We start from the raw sequence: 19,838 nt of genomic DNA, 5'->3' as shown, positions 1-19,838 counted from the left end.
CCCCAGGTGCGTTTAGAGCCTTGTCTGACTTGTGCCCAGCTGCAGCAAGTGCTCTTCCCAAGCAGAGTAACAAAATGTTTATATCATGTTTTTCACAGAAGTTGTCTTGTAGAAATGCCACTTCTATGTCATAGTGACAAAGGAGACTTATAGCTGTTATTTAGAGAAGTGACGTTGGAAAGGAGTTGATCTTAAGCAGCTATGTTGTACAGCTGTGGAACTAACCAACACACACCCATGTTCAGAGAGGCACGTAAACCAGACTTTACCTGATTTAAGTTAAACCTTATTGATATAACAGAATTTAAGTACTTTCCACTATAGGAATGCTTCTTTCAGTTCAGGACTCACATATACAGCTTAGCCTCCAGTACCAACATGGTGCTGGACGCAAAGAAAAATACAGCACCTTTGTTCAAGTACGTATAAAACTTCTGTTCCATTCAGACAAGAAAATGCATTGACCATATGGGGATTTATCTCCTTTTCCCAATAAGAAGATTTTACAAGTATTTATGTTGGTGATATTGTGATATGCAAAACTGGCTCTGTGACAGTAGCCAGGAGCAACGTCGCTTCTGAAAAGTAGACAATAACTATATTCCTTTCATGCTGCTTTTTTCCACAGGGTGTTTGGTGCAGCTATCTTTCTAACATCTACACTGAACATGTTCATCCCTTCTGCAGCCAGAGTGCATTATGGCTGTGTGATGTTTGTAAGGATTCTGCAAGGTCTGGTAGAGGTAGGAACACTCACCATTTTGATTCTTTCATGCATCATTTGTTTTTGGAGATTTGGTTCTAAAAAATCGTAAGAACTTTTGGTCAAATTTTTTGACCAATCTGCGTTTTTGCTTGCTACTCATATTTAGGATGACAGTTTTTTAATTATACTTGTTTATATTTTAAAGTTTACTTAAAGTAATAAAGAGCTTGGGTTTCTGGTGCTGCAGTTCAATCTACTTCAGTTTACTTTTGCCATTCACTGCATGTACCAAAGACCATTTTTACCCCAGAACACATTACCATTTAAGTGATTATCCAAATTAGTTTGACATCTTCATACCCGAACCACAGAGCTATTCTGGGCTTACCTGAAACTTCCTACATCATTCGATGGTGACACACAGCTAGACAGTTTGGACAGTATCAGCAAATGCCTGAAGTAGAAATACAGTGAAAGCAAATGATATGATGTGTGAAATGTCTGCCAGGGCGTCACCTACCCAGCCTGCCACGGGATGTGGAGTAAGTGGGCTCCTCCGCTGGAGAGAAGCAGGTTGGCCACCACATCATTCTGTGGTAAGTTCATAGGCTTATAATTTTATGTAAGTACATATTTCTATTAGCTATTTTATTTACTTCATGATTTGAAAGAGAAATGCAAACCCTCTGCCCTTTGCACCTGCCCACATACCCATTCAGTTTGAACTCTGAGCTCAGGGACCTGGGAGTCTTTTTGTTTAATGTGTCACCGTTATATCATTTAAAGCCAACCCTCAGAACAGCTCTCATAGTAAACTAAAATGGATCTAGAGGTGTCAAATATGAGAAAACATATCTTTTTTTTTCCCATTTGTTCCATCCTTAGGGATTCCATTTATTACAGACATTGAATTTACCCTTCTAAACAAGCATGCATGTAAAAAAACTATCTTAAAAGATTCGAGTACCTTAGGCTAGTTGCTCTGTAACATATTTCAGTGGAGATGATGTAACTTGTTGACACCGGCTGTTTTGCTTCACTCTGTTTTGAGTTATGATCAGTCTTGTACTTTGCTCTCTTCCCTGCTTCCCTTTCCAATGCTGACAGCTGGCCTTCTGGAAGATTGTGGGAAATTTCAGATGAAATTGTGCAAGATTGTGCCTTGGGGGAAATTTCAGAAGACTTTGGGGAGAGGAACCTGGGGGAAAGATTGGAGAAATCAAACTCACTCATTCCCTTTGGAATGTTTCTAGTCTCTGGCAAGAGCCTTAAACTGTGTTGTGAAGCAGTGAGCGGGAAAAATACTCATATTTTACACCTTGTTCTTCAAGGAAGTTACCCTTGTTTTGCTTACAGCCACACTAATGAAAATTAAAAAAAAAAAAAAGGGGGGTTTCCACTTTCAATCCCATCCTCCAGGTAGCATTTTTTGCCACAGATCGCTCTGTGCTACCACAGTTTCTTGTCAGAAAATACCACTGTAAGTGTCACACCTATCTGGCCCTTTCCCAGGTCTAGTTTGAGCTGTCCACTCCTCATACACTCTCCTATCTACTGTCTTCAACTTCTTTTGATAACCCTGCAATCTTCAGTTAGCTCGTAACTCCAGGGAAAGTGTGAATGTTAGTATCTTCTTACCAGCTGCAGGCTGGATTTGAGTAGATGGCTAAATGCAAGGAAGCTAAGACATAGTCCCAATGTACTCCCTCTGCTTTTTTACCCTGAAAAGTTCAGATATGAAGAGTACAGGGCAGGAATGGTTCTTGGAAACCAAATTTCAAATGCGCTTGCATTGCAGTGAAAGAAAAGGCATTGCTTGTTACCCCACTCTGTCATTTCCCTCTAAGACATCCTCATTATCTGTATTCGGTGTGTCCCTTCCCATCTGTAACAGGTGAACTGGAATGGTGAGTGAATATCTAGTAACAGTGGAGAAAAATCATAAATAGTAGGACTTTGAAGAGTAAGCAGTTGGGAAAGGTAGAAGAGAAAACAGTGAAAATAAACACAAATTGTAGATGAATGTATGTGAGAAAGAATATTCAATAGAAAATGCAAAAGTCAGAGGAAAAAATGGTCCATCCATTGTCAGTGGAACTGAAATGTTAGGGAAAATACAGCACTAAAATGCAGAGGAAAGGATAAAAGGAGTGAAGTGAGGGGAAAAAAGCAGCTTTTCATATTATAGGAATTCTATTTTTACTGCAGATGACTCCAGGATTTAGTGATTATTTAGGTGTTTTCATTTTCTGTAGAAGAAAAAACCAAAATAGAAACCTCTCCACCCTCAATGGTCTTTCATTGAAATCCTAGCACTGGGTAGAGAAAGATGCAACCTGCAGCCCAGCATCCATTTTAGTGGCTACAGGTCACTGATTCTTGCACTTGAAAGCTGCATAGGGACAGTGGAAAAATTTGGAAACCCCATGTTTCCTGCTTTCTCCGACTATATTCTTGCCTGGGGCTTTGCTATTGCTGTAGGAAAAATGAATTGCACAGAGATGAGGGAGAAGGGTCACTGTGAACCACTGCAGAGAAGTATTTGGGAGGAAATAAAGCATTACCAAATGTTCATTAACAAAGTATGCTACACTCTTAAAAATACAAGTATCTCATTTCCTGGAAAAATGTAAAGCAACGCTTTCGTATGTGAAGCCACTGGCGCAGTCTTGCATTGAACCCAGCTGTCCAGATTGCATAAATTCTACCCAGGGTCTTCACGGAAACTCTTTTCCAAGCACTTAAATACTCATCTCTTTCTCCAAGTCACTCAGAAATATATTTCACCAGTATGATATATTTCCCAACCAGAAACCTTGGCACAGAACACTTTTTTTTAATCCTTCCGGGCCCCCCCCCCCACCTCCCCCTTGTCAACTTCTGACTACTTATTCCAGCTGCTTGTTCATGCTGCTGGTATGAACTAAACATAGTTAAACAGACTCAGGGTTGGTCTGAACACCCCCCCCACTAACAGCACTTGTGGGATCACGGGTCTAAAGCCATGACAAGGGCCTCCCAGCAGATCTGCAACCATCAGGATTCCTGGACACCAAGAAGGCTTTTAAAATTTGGGCCAGTTGGTACTGGAGGCTGGGCTTGTCTGTCATAGCTGACATGTTTCCTTAATCCTCTTTTCTCCTCAGGGTCTTATGCAGGTGCAGTGGTTGCCATGCCACTGGCAGGTGTGCTGGTACAGTATATAGGATGGTCATCAGTCTTTTATATTTATGGTGAGTTGCTTAACATAAAGGATCTCTGTGACTAGACTGGTACTGCCAGCAGTTTTGCTAAACCTGTAGAACAAATATGGATCAAAGTTGTTTTGGAGAATGAAGATGTTGCAAATGGGTGTTCAATTTACTCCCTGCTTATTGCAACTTCTGAAAGCTTTTATTTTGTAATCATCTGTTATAAATATTTCAAAATTGGAATGACCAGGATACAGCCCATGGTTGCCCAGTGACAGGGTTGGATGCAGTTGCAAAGGTTGCTCTGTAGCACAAACACTCACGTGGTACGTGTCCCGGAGCACATGCTAATGGCATGTGCTGCTGATGGGGAGCTGAATGCACTGCTTTTACCCAGGGAGGGCAGCATGCAGCAGAGGTCTCAGGGCAGAAGGTTTCAGAGGCAAAGTGGTCCCATTGCAGCACTTGTGGCTGTGCTGTAATGTCCCATGCTTCCCACTACAGTACGTGACAGAGCTGTCTCAAACCCGGCCTCGCACATCAGCAACCCAGTTAAGATGGGTTTTTGCTGTTTCCTCTGGAGACACAGAGAACACCACAAGATTTGCCATTGCAAGCTGATTGTGAAGTTCTTTTACTCAGATTGTGACTATGTAATGACGAGTCTGCTTTTTTTCCTTCCCCAAGTCACACATAAAGCTTTGCTTCTTCCTTTTGTCTGTCTCATGCATGTCACGTAATACAAGTGACAAAATGTTCAAATGCTTTGCAAGCAAGCGTACAATATACACAGAGTTAGTTGTGTTATTTTCTTACTTACCTGGGCATATTTTCTATGCAGATTTGGTTTAATTGACTCTTGAAACAAGCCTCAAGGCCTGCAGATACTGAAGTGTGGCTTTACTGGCTTTTAAAACCAAGCTTTTCTTTTCCTGCCTCTGCAGGGATGTTTGGGATTGTTTGGTACATGTTCTGGCTGCTTCATGCCTATGAGAGTCCTGCTGCACATCCAACAATAACCAATGAAGAAAAGATATATATAGAAACAAGCATTGGAGAAGGTTCCAGCTTAGCTAGCGCAAGTGTAAGTAAAAAAGGGGTTTTGTTTGTAATTTGAGAGCACGTATGACTGGATGGATACTATTAGCTGCATAAGAGCAGCAGAAATATTTGCTTTTGGTGTTTAGGGACTTTTTGGTTTATGAAAATTACAGGATCAGGTTGATGCAGCTGGACAGGATGAGTTCAGCTACAGGCAAAACACACAGTGCTGTTTCAGCTCTTGGCTTATAGACCCTACCTAACCTAGGGAGGGAAAGGAGTGGAGAGAGAGAGAGGGGAAACAACACACTTCGATCTCCTGCTTTTGAGTAACTATCATGTTTGTTCTAAAAAAATAGTACTGGACATAGCTAAATAAGAAACTGGCTGCAGATGTTAAATTATCCTTCTGCCTTTTGAGCTCTTATTAAGAATGATGGAAATTCTGAAAGCTTAAGGACAGAGTTTCTGCCCTGCTCACTCTCACAGCAGCTTGTCTCATTGTCTTGAGACTTCTCTCTCTGAGAGGAGCCTGGAAGATCCTGAAAAAAATAAAACAATTTTCCCCATCAAACTTCTCTCCATTTTCTTAGATAATTTTTTTCTGCTAGTAGTGAAAACCAAAGCTGTTTCTTGATACACTGTTCCTTCTTGTTTTTTACTCTATAATATTCTGGAGCAAAATAACTCCAAACTCTTTTTCTCTACATATTCTGTGTGACAACCTCGGTGAGAGTATAAAGTATGAAACTCTCCTTTGGGCATGCTCCTTAAGTCACTCGGGTCTTGGCTGAAGACACACGCTTGTTCTAGGTCATGGTTTTCCTCTTGCTGTACAGTGGTTTTACTGCAGAGGACACTAGTGCCACCACCATGTGTTCACACACCGCAGGCATACAGTTGTTTGTAGAACACAACTACCATTTGGAAAAAAAAAAAAAGAGAGAATGTCAATGTATATTGCCATGGTTACATATTTCAGCTTCTGATTAGATTAATATTATATGCGTTTTTTGTTCCTGGTGTATGGAGTATTGAGGCATAAATAGAAACTGGAAATGCCAAAAGCAAGTTACAGAAATTAAATAGTCTACCGCAGACTTTTTTTTTGCTGAATGAAATAAATTTTGTTGGAGCAGGTGGCTACCTGTTTCTGCGCCAGCACATATTTCTTAGCTTGGATAACCCTTTTTTCACAGTCCTTTCAGTGGAATGTCTTAAACCACATCATGCCAAAAAGTGGGGAATGGCACAAGGGTTTCCTTTTAGTTTTCTTTGATTCTGTTATTGATCCTGTTATACCACTAGCAGGATTCCTGAAGGCCTTGTGTAATTTCAGTAAGTAGAACAATAATAGTAGTCATCTTAAAAATCCTAACTATGCTGACAGAATTTCTCTATTTGTCTTTTGCCACTAATCCAGTAGATGTCTTTCATTTGCATTGGAGGAGATTTGCAGTGTAAATCAGATGCATTGTATTGGATAGTCCTGATACTAAAAGATACTTTAGTATCTTTGGTCTTTTTATTCTGCCTTCTGCCTACTCAAAAAAGCCTTCATTTTTTAATTTTTTTATTTTTTCCTAGAAATTTAGTACTCCCTGGAAGAGATTTTTCACTTCAATGCCGGTTTATGCAATCATTGTGGCAAACTTTTGCAGAAGTTGGACCTTTTATCTGCTCCTTATAAGTCAGCCTGCTTACTTTGAAGAAGTCTTTGGGTTTGCGATAAGCAAGGTAAATGCCTGAGATGAAGCAGTGACCTTCAGACCTCACCCTAGGAGATGCAGAGTGCTTGAAGATTCCCAGATCTCTCTGGAGTCGCTACAATAGATTATGTTCAGTAATTGGTATGACATCCTTCTAGTCATCTGATAGAAATAAAAGCTTGCTTGCATCAAATTATTAGCAAAAGGAAAGAACCAGAAAAGTTGTTTTGGGAAAGAGTTAGTTAAAAAACCCACGCGTTATGAAAACAAAAAGTAAGTAAATAGAAATGCACATTTTTTTTAGTGCTGGCAGTTTAGCATTACTTGACAGGTATTTTTTATCCTTTTTTTTTTTTATTTAATTGTTTTTCATTGACAATGAGGGGTCAAATTCTTTACAAATTGCTGTTACCTGCCACTACCACTTCATTAATGCCAGTATTGTTACACTTCATCTTCAGAGAATGAATGAGAACTTTAGCATATTTGTTCCAGAAATGTTTGCTCAATGTTCCTTTAAAAAACCCTACTTGCTATATTGTAAATTACTTTCGAGCAAGTGTAATCCTGCGAACTGTCAACAATCATCATCATTATCTGTGTGGTCTGGGAGCACCAGTGTGCCTGAGTTCTGCAATGTTGTTATCGTAGCAATGACACTCTGAATGGCCAAGTGCAGCATGGAGGTGAAGAGCAGGGCAATTAAGACAAAATAGGCTTGTTTATTTTGAATTGCCTTTCATAAATGTTAGAGTTGCACCTCTGTGTACCTCATTAGTTAAAAACTAGTGTAAAACTGACTCAGTGTCAATGTAAGGAGGTTGCACATCCTAGAAAATAAACTCAAACTTCTCACTAAATTACTTCTTCAAAGAAAAGCTTCTAGAAGGTGACATGCTGATCACTAAAACTCCACAAAACTGTCCTTTTGCATATCTGGGAAAAGTACCAGAGCTAGCAGGAACAGTAATAACTCTTTGGCAGAAAACTTACCAAGGGGAAGTCAAACCTGACCAACTTGATAAAATTCTATGATGAAGTGACTGGCCTGGTAGACAAGGGGAGAGCATTTGATATTGTCTACCTAGACTTCAGTAAGGCCTTTGACACAGTCTCCCGTTAAGATCCTCACAGACAAGGTGTTGACATATGGGCTGGTTGAGCAGAGAGTGAGGTGGATTGAAAATTGGCTGAATGGCCAGGCCCAGAGGGTGGTGATCAGTAGCATGAACACTAGTTGGAGGCCAGAAACTAGCGGTGTACCCCAGGGGTCAATACTGGGTCTGATCCTGTTTAAGATCTTCATTAAGGATCTAGATGGGGCAGAGTGTACCCTCAGCAAGTTTGCAAATGACACAAAACTGAGAGGAGAGGCTGATATGCCAGAAGGTTGTGCTGCCATCCAGAGGGACCTTAACAGGCTGGAGAAATGTGCTGACAGGAACCTCATTAAGTTTAACAAGGGGATGTGCAGAGTCTTGCACCTGGGGAGCAGCAAGACCATGCACCAGTACATGCTGGAGGGCCACCCAGCTGGAAAGCAGCTTTGCAGAAAAGGACCTGGGCATCCTGGGCAACACCAGGTTGAACAGGGGTTCAACCAGCAGCGTGCCCTTGCATTAAAGGAGGTGAATAGTATCCCACGCTGCACTAGGCAAAGTATTGCCAGCAGGTAGAGGAAGGTGATTTTTCATCCCACCACAGCTCTGATGAGTCCTTATCTAGAGTAGTGTTTCCAGTTCTGGGCTCCCTAGTACCAGAGAGACATGGATGCACTGGAGAGAGTCCAATGAAGGTCCTCAAAGATTATTAAGGATCTGCAGCCTCTCCAGGTCCTATGAGGAAAGGCTGAGAGCTGGGGCTGTTTAATCTGGAGACGTTTCAGAGGGATCTCATGAGTGTGTACAAATACCTGAAGGGAGAGTGTAAAGAAGACGGAGCCAGGCTATTGTCAGTAGTGTCCAGTGACAGGACCAGAGGCAATCGGCACATTCAGAAACACAGAAGGTCCCATATGAACATCAGGAAATACTTTTTTAGTCTGAGGGTGACTGACACTGCCAAGAGAGGTTGTGGAGTCTCCATCCTAAGGTCACCCAGGTCTTGGTTGCAGGTTCTGTTGGAGGACAGGTCTGCAACCCTCCCACACAAGGATGCAGGATAAAAATGTGTCCAACAGCAGGAGGGGGGTGGGGAAGAGGTGAAGAAAAGGTATGGTTCCTGTTGTCTTCCCCCTAAATCCTGAGGGAGGACGTGAGCAGTAAGCATTAATTTGTCTAATTGCAGGTTGGCCTTTTGTCAGCAGTTCCTCACATGGTCATGACAATCATCGTACCCATTGGAGGCCAACTAGCTGACTTCTTACGGAGCAGGAAGATTTTAACCACCACCGCTGTAAGGAAGGTCATGAATTGTGGAGGTACTATTGAATTCTGAAAATACAGTATTTCAGTTGTGTGCTGCTGTCGGTGCAGGTATCATAGTTTGGTCCGTATTTAACTGTAATGACATAGATTACTTCAGATTGTGTTTTCAGCTAGTTAAACTGAAACATTTAATGGAGAGCTGATGTTATATAGTCTCATGGTATAAATCCTTACTCATGTGAGTATGCTTTTAAAAATGGAGGAGGCAAGAAGCCTGGTTGATAATTAGAAGGATAATAAGAACCAGCCCTGAAGAGTGGTGTGATGAAATAGGCCTCATCATGCAATTTCGTACAGATAAAGCTAACCATGTACTGTGTGGTGCTGGAGAGACTTTCCTAGTGGATACAGCCTTGCAGCAACTAGCCACGTTCCCATGTTGGCCATGTTCTCTCCCAGCAGAACCCACCGGCAAGTTTAGGACGGAAGCATTGGGTAAAAGAAAGGTGGGGGATGGATGGACTCACTTTTACTTAGCACAAAATAATTTATTTCCAGTTCAGTCACTGAACTGAAAAATCAATGATGTCTACGTGTAAGGAAAATACTAAATTAGAGCAAAAATTTCAGGCCAGATAACCTGTGGAGTCGCTGTCCTCTGCCAGTTCTTGGCTTGCATTATTTATGGACGGCACAGGCTGCCCAAAAAAGATGCCGGCAGTCAGAAGTACCATGCAGCTTGGCTATGCATCTTCACAAAGGCTTCTCAGATTTATTGTATTTTCAGGGCATATTTATAGTGTCATTCAGAAAAAAATAAACAGAAGAATTGTAATGTTACGTACTTGAAAAAGCTAATTTGCAGTAATGGCAGAGACTGAAAGTTCCCTGTGATGCTCAGGGATGCCCTATTGTGTTGGTGGCACACTTGTCTGAAAAATGCTCATTGTTCCAATTGCCAAGAACATCTCACATCACTACAACCCTGAGAAATTGAAGGCAAGAAGTATTTTTCTCCTTTCCCTATCATGCTTGTGTGTTTGTGAATTATTCAGTGCTTTGCACAGCGTCATATTCTCCTTGTTTTCCAGTACTGCCCAGTGAGTTAACTTCACCAAGTGCTTGAATCATTTACACAGTGATGAGGAGAAAAAAGTATATTCTCAAACAATAAATACTCAAATATTTCTGTCAATCCTCAAAGCTGCCAAGTATGTTCAAGAATAACTACAAGATATGAAAGAATTTTGTCTCATTTTAGGTTGCTATTCTGGCTAGAGCTTAGTATCTCTGTGACCAATAGTAATTTAAATGCAATTTATTACCATGTGTTTCATTTGAAGGATTTGGGATGGAAGCAACCCTGCTTTTGGTGGTTGGTTATTCTCATACAAAAGGTGTGGCTATTTCCTTTCTGGTGTTAGCAGTAGGCTTCAGTGGCTTTGCAATTTCAGGTAAGAATTAATTTTACTATTGGCTTTACTATTAGTGATAAAAGCGATGTTGTTATCCTCACTGATGTTACTGTCATCGCTTCTATTATTCTCTTTGCTCTTAGTGTGGCTGTTATGGGGCATTCCCGGTTTCTTCCCATATCAGAAATAATCTGCTTCAATATCTATGAAATGCATTGCACATAGGACATGAAACTGAAAGAACCTAGTCTTTACTGATTCCAGCTTACATAAACTTTGTGCTGTTATTTTCTAATATACTTTCACAGTGTCAGCCACCTTTTCTTCTTCCATAAATAGTATCTGGAATGAATACTCTGGAATGAATAGTTGTTCAAAGGCTATCAGTTGCAACCCTGCTCCCAGCCCTAGCTGCCAGTTTCTGCTTTCTAGATCAGTCCTCTCTCTGGTGTACCCTATAACTAGCCCTTCTCCAGAACAGATATTTCTAAAGCTTTTATGAGTCTCACCAGTCTCAGACTGACTTTTGTAGCTCCACCAGTACCATTGTTGTTAATCCATTTTGTTATGAAGATGGAAGGCCAGCAGCTAGCAGACTGCCAAGAAGATGGATCTATTGAGCAAAATTGACCAGCAAAGTAACCGTTGGTCTTCAGTTGTTCCAGGATTGTGCAGATGGGAAGTGGTTTTGCTACTGTCCAAGGCTGACGCTGGGCCGGCCACTAGCGAATGACAGACGCTCTTTATTAACCCCTTTCCCCTCCCAGAAGGGGAAGGGAGAGAGAACAAGGGAAAGAGACTTTACGGTTTGGAAAAGAAAACTAGAATAGCTTTAATGAAACAATAACGATAAAAGGAAAGATAATAAGAAAAATAATGAAATATAAACAAAACCAACACGGAACCCAACTTGCACCCTGCCACCCTGCTGACCATTCATCATCACTGATGCTGCAGGGTTGACACTGGGGAAATCCCAAGCTGGACTCAGCAGCAGATGGGAACCAGATCCAGGAGATGGATTCAGGAACCGCATTCAGAGATGCACGGATCGGGATCGAAGACAGAAGAATGGACCGAGTCCTCCTCGGATATTGACCATCAAAGAAGAGAGATTGACCCTTGTGATCGCTCAGCTTTATACTGAATATGACACTTATGGGATGGAATACTTAAGCTGGTCAGTTTTGGGTTACCTGTCCAGTTCGCTCCTCCCTGCACTGTGACATTTTTACGTGCTTGTGACTCTTTTCACTTTCAGGACCCCAAAATGGGGCACAAGACTTAGCAGTGACCTTGGTTGCTATAGGAGCAAGTATAAGCAGGAGACTTTCTGCATCCCATTCCTTGGTAGTAACTGTAAATATTGAGTGCTGTCACTACTAGAAGTGGATGCTGTCTGGAAAAACATGCAGCCAACTTCAGAAAGTAGAGTTACTCAGAAGACACTTAACTGAAAAGTACAATCACTGAACAGAATTAGTTGTGCTTTAGCTCAAACCAGGACAGCTACTCATTAACAAGGTTCTTGCATAGCAGGCCACTTCTATCAATCAATTTTTATTGCAGGACTTTCCTAGTACTCAACTTTCTACTGTATTTAATCCCCTGGACTTGGAATTCATCATCCTTTCTTGTGCTCATCCATAGCTCCTATGACTAGTTTTCATTACCTAAAGCAAAGTGGTTATCTGAGCTGATTTTTACTATTTGTTTTTATTTCTTAATAAAACATGTACCCAGAACATATGCTACAGTAAGGGTAATTATTTTTCCTACTGGTTTATGTTTTGTTTTTTTTTTTTTTTTTATCATGTCGTTAATCTGCTAAAGTACCAGAAAACATGTATTAAAACCCACTAATATCTAAATAAAAAGGCATCAGATATTTGACAAACATGAGGCATTCATTCCTTAATTAAAAATGTTTTCTAAGTGCATTGTTTCAGTATGAGAGGATGGGGAACACAGATACTTTAAAGAACTCCAAAACAAACTGTATTTTCAATACAACAAGATCTCAATAGGTGGGGAAAAAAGAGGTTTCGAAAAAGAATAGAGTTGCGACATAAGAATAAAGAGTTGCGACATATCTTCCACCTTCATCACCAAGAAAATATTCTCCTTCTTTCTCATATAAATGGTAATGGAATTTCCTGCATTTTTCAGGTTTCTTCAGCCATAACAGCTGTCAAAAGCCCTGATGGCCTGGTAGCGCAAAGATGTATAGTTGACTGTTGTCTCTCATTTGTTGTAGGATTCAACGTGAATCACTTGGACATCGCCCCGCGCTACGCCAGCATTCTGATGGGGATCTCCAATGGTGTGGGAACACTGTCAGGCATGGTGTGCCCACTCATTGTTGGTGCAATGACGAAACATAAGGTAACATTTCTCCATGTTTTCTAGGAAAAGGATTAGGTAATGCAACAAAAGTTAAGACATTGCGAAGCTTCCTGGGAACTCCATTTCATCATCGATCTCTGCAGCTGTTTTCTGTTGTCGTTTGTTTTAAACATTCACTTTTACAATATCATAGAGGCGAGATTCTTGACTATTATAAACTAATTATCTGTGAAGGGAGATATTATTTTATATCACCTGAGGCTGGGCCTCTGCAACATCTCCATACTACTAGGTAATGCTTACAGGGCTTGGGAAACTCCTCTACAACACATCCCTGGTCGGGTTCCTAAGCAATCACTGATCTACAATAAGATTAACTTAGTTGTTAGAGAAATCCCTGCATTTCAAACTCCATGAATATTTCACATACAAGAGAGAAACTTCACTGTGAGAAATAAAAAAAAAAAAAAAATCTCATGTTTTATTTTATTGACCATTGTTATGAAAAAAAAAATCTTCACAATGACTCTGATAAATTGTTCTATCTGTAACATCAGGAATCAGTGATCACGGTCATTGTTCAATATGTGCTAATTCATAATCTAATTCAGAGTAATATTTCTTTTTACTGCAAACTTAATGAGACCTGTACCATTCTTTCAGACCCGGGAAGAATGGCAAAATGTCTTTCTGATCGCAGCTCTGGTGCATTACAGTGGAGTGATATTCTATGCTATCTTTGCTTCTGGGGAGAAGCAGGAATGGGCTGACCCTGAAAACCTCAGTGAAGAGAAATGTGGCATAATTGATCAGGATGAACTAGCTGCAGAAACAGAGATGAACAATGAAACTTTTGTAAGTCCAAAGAAAATGTACGGTGCTACCAATCAAAACAGGGAAGTACAGAGAAGGGAATGGAGAAAGCAAAAGCAAGGAACTCAAGACATGGAAGAACAGACTTCTTACCATTATGAAAATGGAAATTTTCAAGATTTGTCATAATACTTGAAATTGTAAGGTTTGTATAACAGCTACTCCCATCCCTCCTCCTGCCTAGCTGCCCTAAATCATCTGGTATCCATATTTATTTTCTTATTCAATCGTGTAACATCTGGCCATGTGGCTAGATACAAGGGGTGGTAGTTCCCTGCTAACAGTATGGAAGAGGGCTAACAAAGATGGGACTCAGAGAAATGATACTAAATCCTAGCTCAGGCATCATACCCCCTTGGGAGGAGTTCCTGTACCTGTTAGATGACCAGCCCTGGCAGGACTCCTGCCTGGTGTAAGCCTATGACTGCAGGAGCAAGGAGTGCCCTCGTCTTCCCGCATGAACAAAGGACAAGGTCATATCAGATGGTGGATCCACAGTGATATATGTGATTACTGGGGCTCCAGTGGCATGAAAGTCTGGCCTGAGTGGCCTTGCTTTGCCATTTTAGAATTCCTGTAGGTTGGCATTTGAGCTGTTTAACCCATGTCAAACTGCAAGCTCATGCTGAAAGAAAAGCAGTTTTATGGCCATAAGCTGTAATCAATTCCTAATGGTCACTCAACAACAGGAAGAGGAACACCTAGCGGAGATGGCACAGTTGCTTCAACTGTTCCTTTAAACTGATTGACAGTCTGCTTTATACACATAGCCCACAGAATCTGGATAAGGCAATAAAATGGATACTTGTGAGATTCCCCACTCACCTCACCCCACCCAGATTTTGTGCTGGCATGAAATAATTTTGAAAACAAAATCATCGTTAGTGATGCAAAATTAATAATCTTTATGAAAGGAAATCTTAGTCCTGTTTGGATTAGGTTTCTCACTCAATTCATTATTGTGAAGTAATTTAAATATATTTTTCTAGTATTATACTGATAGATTTCCTGGCCTTAACCCCAACAGTCCTCATTTAGGTGAATGAGCTTACTTACATGAGTAAAGCCTTTAGTTCTGGATCTGTAACTTTTCAATGCCTCAGTCTTGCTGTTGCTACAAATGAAGTACTGTACCATTTGAGAGTTAGCAGAGTATATCTCAAAGTAATATTCTTTTGCCATTGGTATGTGCTTGACAGTATAAAGTGGCTTTAGCCTTTTCCTGCCATTTTTAGAATCAGTCAGCGGAGCATGCTGTATCATCTCAAGCAGTTAGCTGCAACTAAGAGACTCACTGCGGCATTAATACTCTTTTCAGAATCGAGAATTTCAGTAAGCTGTGATTTAATTTGTCTTTCATTATGATTACTGCCTCATTAAATTCAAGTGAAACTATCCTGTCTAGCCTATGATGTGCTTTGTGATGTTTCAGTATTATTGTTCTCATGTACCATAAATAGCCACTGTGATGCACAGGACATCTGAACATTTCTAACCTGCATTTTGCTATTTTGTTGAAATGCGATTGAATACCATGAGTGGCATTACACTTGTACATTCATTTGAATCCATGGATGATTTATCTTCCCTACAAATGTAATTAAACATGAAGACCAGGAAGTTAGCTGATTCTCTTTTCATGTCTCTGGTTCCTTTTCTACCCAGCAAAATCCAATCTACAACTATACAAGGATAAGAAGTAAAGTGAGTTGAATGGATGCATGCCTAATTTGACTACAGTGAAGACTTCTTAATTGGTATCAGCAGATAATTTAATGATAGGGCTATTGTTATGGTGCAGCAGAATATTTTTTTCTAAATTCTAAACTTTAGTTTAGACTAGAGTTGCTTATTCCACTGACAGGAGAAGAAAATATACTTTTTCTTGCAGGTTATAGTCAACATTTGGGGACTTAAGTGGAAGAAGCTGGAGTCAAATGTCCTCACCCTCTATCTCAAAAGCTGGACCAGCTGCTGTCAAATTGTTTTGCAATGTCCAGCACAACTTACAAAAGAGAGGGGCCCCTTCTTTGCACGTGCACAAATCAAATGGCTTCCTCCTCCCTCTCCAATCCTCTAGCATGCATGTAGTTACTACAGGATCTCTTAACAGGGAAAATCATATTATGAAAAGATTTAATGTAAGAATAATATAAGAATAATAACCTGGCAGAGAAGAAAGAGAAGACCAGACAATGGACTATTCTAGAAACAGTAAAGTTTTGTGAGAAGCAGCATAATTTTTTCAGTAATGATAAAGGGTAACTTTCCTGTCTTGCTAAGAGGAAAACTAAGGGAGTGATTGTTGTTGTTATGACAAGGAAGTACAAACATTCTGAAAGTTTGGGAAATGTCCAACCAGCACATGAGAGCTTAGTTGCCTCTCTGGTGAATGTAGCTGCTGGTTCTTACTGTTATAGATATGTCCCACAGCTGTCACAAGTGACATGTGATACAGTGAGGAGCTCAGTTTAGCAGGATCATCTAGTATCTGCAAACAGACTGCACCGATTTAGTTCAGTGGAAGTTTGGCTTCAATTGACATCTTAGCATTATTTAATGCCCTGAAAGAAATGCTTTAAAAACATTTGGACAAGCTTTCGCATTTAAAAAGAAGCATTTTCTTTCTTTTCTAAATCTAACTGCTTCCAGAGGCAGAATATCATCTCTGACCAGTTGAAGTTATGTCCAGACCACGATGCTTTTCCAGACAATTGCATTCAGATGTTTGTGCTGCCTTTCTCCCTTTCCTTTTCATCTATTTAAATTGTTCAGGAGTGTAAACGTCATCACTGGTTGGAAGTTAGTTTTCATTCCTGGAAATCTTTGTTACTTTATCAGCTCCTTGAGCTACACAGTGGCTTCCACAATACTGTATAACCAAGAATAAAGCCAACAGGCTTTGTAACTCCATTTTTGCTGGCTGTTTCTATCTGCAGCCTGATCCAACAAGAAAAGGCTGTCGGAGCGCAATCACTGAGGGTGTTTCTGCTAAAATTGTCTTCTTGAAATATGCTAGAATTTGGAACATTTAAACAATCAGGCAAACAGCTGGCATATACCAACCTGACTTAAAAAAAGTCACACTAACACTACCAGATGAGAGTAACTCAAATGGTATATTCTAAGGAGAAATACTAGCTTGATTAAACTTCATTTATGGCATTATTTGCATTTTTTTCTGTCCCCATGTCCAAAATAGCTTTTGCATATTTTCAAATATAAGAGTGCTCATACACTCAGAGTCTGATTTGAAAATGGCTTTCTGATTGCAGAAGGAACCAAAATTTGGATTATATTGGAAAAGATATGAAATGAGGAAGAGTCAGCTCTCCATATCGTGAAATGGTAGAATAGATAGAACACAGAATATTAATTGAAGTCTGAGGAAAGAAAAAGTAGGATGGTAAGTCCTAGGTATATGTTGTTTGGTAGTGTTACCTACTGGTCTTCCTTACCAAAGAAAGCTACAGCTTTTATTTCCTTGACACCTGATGTTTTCTGGGTGCCACTAGCAGAAGTTTAATAGTAATTAATACTCCTCTCATGTAAGAGTTAAACAAAATGTTCCTTCCAGTGAGAAAGGAAAAATTAATGACAGAAACAATGAAAATTCACCTGAGTAGAAACTTATTCAGAGAAATAATCACTTAGTCCAAAAGAATATGCAGACTTTGGGGTAAAAAAATAAAACAAGGGCATCCAGATGTTAAAGTGCCAGGAGGAGTCTCTTGTGTGTAACATAATTAATTTGAAGTCAGCAAGGCAAAAATTAATTCAAGGTCACGCAAAATGTTTCATGGCTTAACTTGAATGTTTCCAGTTGACTCCAGTTGTCAGATAGTTACAAAGATCTTTAGTTTTTATTTTAGGAAAAATTCATAAAAAACAGTTTTCATATCTTATTTTTCTTCCTATTTTCTGTTAAAGACCTTAATTTGAGAATGCTATTTAATTATTTGTATTTGAAGAGAGAGGAGCTAGTATTTCTTGTGCTTAAAAGAACAGAAAGGGGAAAAGAGAAAAAGAGCAACCAAGTTGTAGCTAAGAACCAATGCAAACAGAGGGCTGAGGAAATCAGCTTCCGAATCCTGGAAACAGAACTTGGAGTTCTCTAGATTTCTGAGTTAAAAACCTATGGGATCGCTCAAGACCTGACATTCTGCATCATCCCAAGGTTCAGGGAGTTCACTCAGGTCCCGTTTCAAAGCCTAACTCTCATGAAATCAGGAATAAATAAATGGAGAGATTGAAAACTCCTCATTGTTATGTCATCCAAATACTTATGTTGGACTAGATAATGCTGCTCATGAGGTAACACTACTAGCACTACTGCAGCTCTATATGGCAGAAGAGACTCTGGCAGGCTGCTTTGTAAAAATGTTTTTAATTACTCTCTGATATCAGTTATTTCTTAACTTCCATTTGATAACAACGTTTAACTGGGACAGGAAAAATTGTCCATTTTTTATCTCAATGTTTTTTGGTTTTAGTGTTTATACTGCTTATCATTTTTACAGCTCTTCTATATGCAAAATTACATAAGTAAAGAAAAAAATCATGTAAGAAATGTAGTAAGATTGCACTTCTTTGTGCTGAACTATCTTTAAAATAACATAGTAAGAGCCAACACATTCTTCCCCAAGAGTATACCAGTCAGATATTTTAAGTCTTGATCATAATAAAAGCTTGACACATTTAATTTGTTTCCCCCCCATTTAATTAATGCATCAGATATCTGCAGCAGCCAACAGACATTTGTTTATGTATAATCATATTTATCTGCTGTACAAACTTTTGGCATCTCCTTTGCTCCGCTTCAGGTAAGCCTCAAACTAAGGTTCTACATACACAACAAATTCAGAGGTCCTTTAAGGAGGTCATGGCTGTTTCGTTAAATACGTGTTAGGAAAACACTGGAATTCATTAAAAATAAATCTCTGTTGGCTCGGAGTTGTGTTTGCCAGTCATGTCTCATGAATCCTTGGAGCACCAACGTCAGGAAGACAATAACTTTTATAAACCAGGAAATATTTAAGGTACTCAATAAAGAGTTCTTCTCTCAGGAGCTGGCAGTCATCACCAGAAGCATCATGCCAGGTGCTTTCTCTCTGCTGGGCTTAGCTGTAATGAACAGCAAAGGAATTAGTCAGAGAACCTTGCTGATACCATGATTAAGATAAGGGGAATGGGACTTTCTCTTGTTTTAGGGAGGGGACTTTGATCCCATTTGTTTGTTCCCTGCCCCCTTCCCCATGTGTAATCAAAATAAGTCTGTATGTCCCGAGGGCCCCAATCTATTTCCTGACAGTGATCAGTTCTGTGGTTTGTGGTGGTAGAAATCTGCAAGGGGGTGGAAGCAGCTTATGGGTCCCTGTGGATTCATGGTGGGCATGGGAAAATCATAGTGTTAATGTGCAAGTTAAATTTAGATGTGAAAGATACTAACGTTAAGGACAAAAAAAAGTGAAGGGTAATCAACCTGAATGTGTGTAATGTTACTCCTGAGGAATAATGCTGCTGTATGGGACAGGCAGAGGCAGCTAAGAGTAACCCCAGCAGGTAGGTTTTCGCTCAGCAAAGAAATGAAATATCCTCCATGCTGCACTGTTCACTTCCCATTTCCCATTGCTCCGTACTGGCTGCAGGTTTAGCTATTACAGTGCCTTGGGCATAGTACAGAAAAGAGCTAGAGTTGCACTGGACCCTTATCTTTACTGTCTATTTTCTTGTTTTCACACGTGGCTTCTCCTGACTCTTGCTAACTCGGAATGGTATGAGAGCCCAGGGCTACACAGAGTCAATAGTAGCAAGGGTTTGCTTTTTAGCACAGTCCGTTTTTTTTTTTTTTTTTTTTTCTAGAAAAAGGGACATTTTGTGCTGAAGTTCCTGCTCGCAGCAGCAGCTGGAGCAGCTGAGCCATGGCAGGTAGCTGAGGTGTCACCCTGGCTGGCTAAAGGTCAAGGCTGCGCTGGCCTGCTCTGCACCCTCTGCTCTGCCAGAGCATAAAGGGAAATGTCACGCTTGGACAGAGCTGGAAGGCAAAGTTGCTAACAAAGCTGGGAGAGAAACTGCAGTCAGGATTTCGATCCCCTACCCTTGTTGACTGCATCGGTTACAGGAACTGTCAGAGCACAAGAAGCAGCCGGTGTTTCTGAGTCATTTTCTACATCCCTCATCCACATTTTTAC

General features: G+C 40.2%; 1 protein-coding gene across 1 annotated transcript in view; it reads left to right on the top strand.

Annotated features, from left to right (window-relative positions):
- The window catches only part of SLC17A8 (solute carrier family 17 member 8), a 30,790-nt gene extending 17,014 nt beyond the window's left edge, over positions 1-13,776 (top strand). Inside the window, exons 4-12 of the mRNA XM_086470640.1 lie at positions 629-743; positions 1,215-1,302; positions 3,853-3,939; positions 4,842-4,981; positions 6,526-6,675; positions 8,934-9,066; positions 10,357-10,467; positions 12,686-12,813; positions 13,438-13,776. Coding sequence (XP_086326766.1) covers positions 629-743; positions 1,215-1,302; positions 3,853-3,939; positions 4,842-4,981; positions 6,526-6,675; positions 8,934-9,066; positions 10,357-10,467; positions 12,686-12,813; positions 13,438-13,776 — 1,291 coding nt within the window. The remainder of the gene's footprint in view (positions 1-628; positions 744-1,214; positions 1,303-3,852; positions 3,940-4,841; positions 4,982-6,525; positions 6,676-8,933; positions 9,067-10,356; positions 10,468-12,685; positions 12,814-13,437) is intronic.
- The last annotated feature ends 6,062 nt before the right edge of the window (positions 13,777-19,838 follow it).

The sequence above is a fragment of the Leptosomus discolor genome, chromosome 1, assembly GCF_034619465.1.
Source record: "Leptosomus discolor isolate bLepDis1 chromosome 1, bLepDis1.hap2, whole genome shotgun sequence".
Lineage (NCBI taxonomy): Eukaryota > Metazoa > Chordata > Aves > Leptosomiformes > Leptosomidae > Leptosomus > Leptosomus discolor.
The sequence above is the reverse complement of the archived record's forward strand: the minus strand, read 5'-3'. Positions and strand labels throughout refer to the sequence as shown.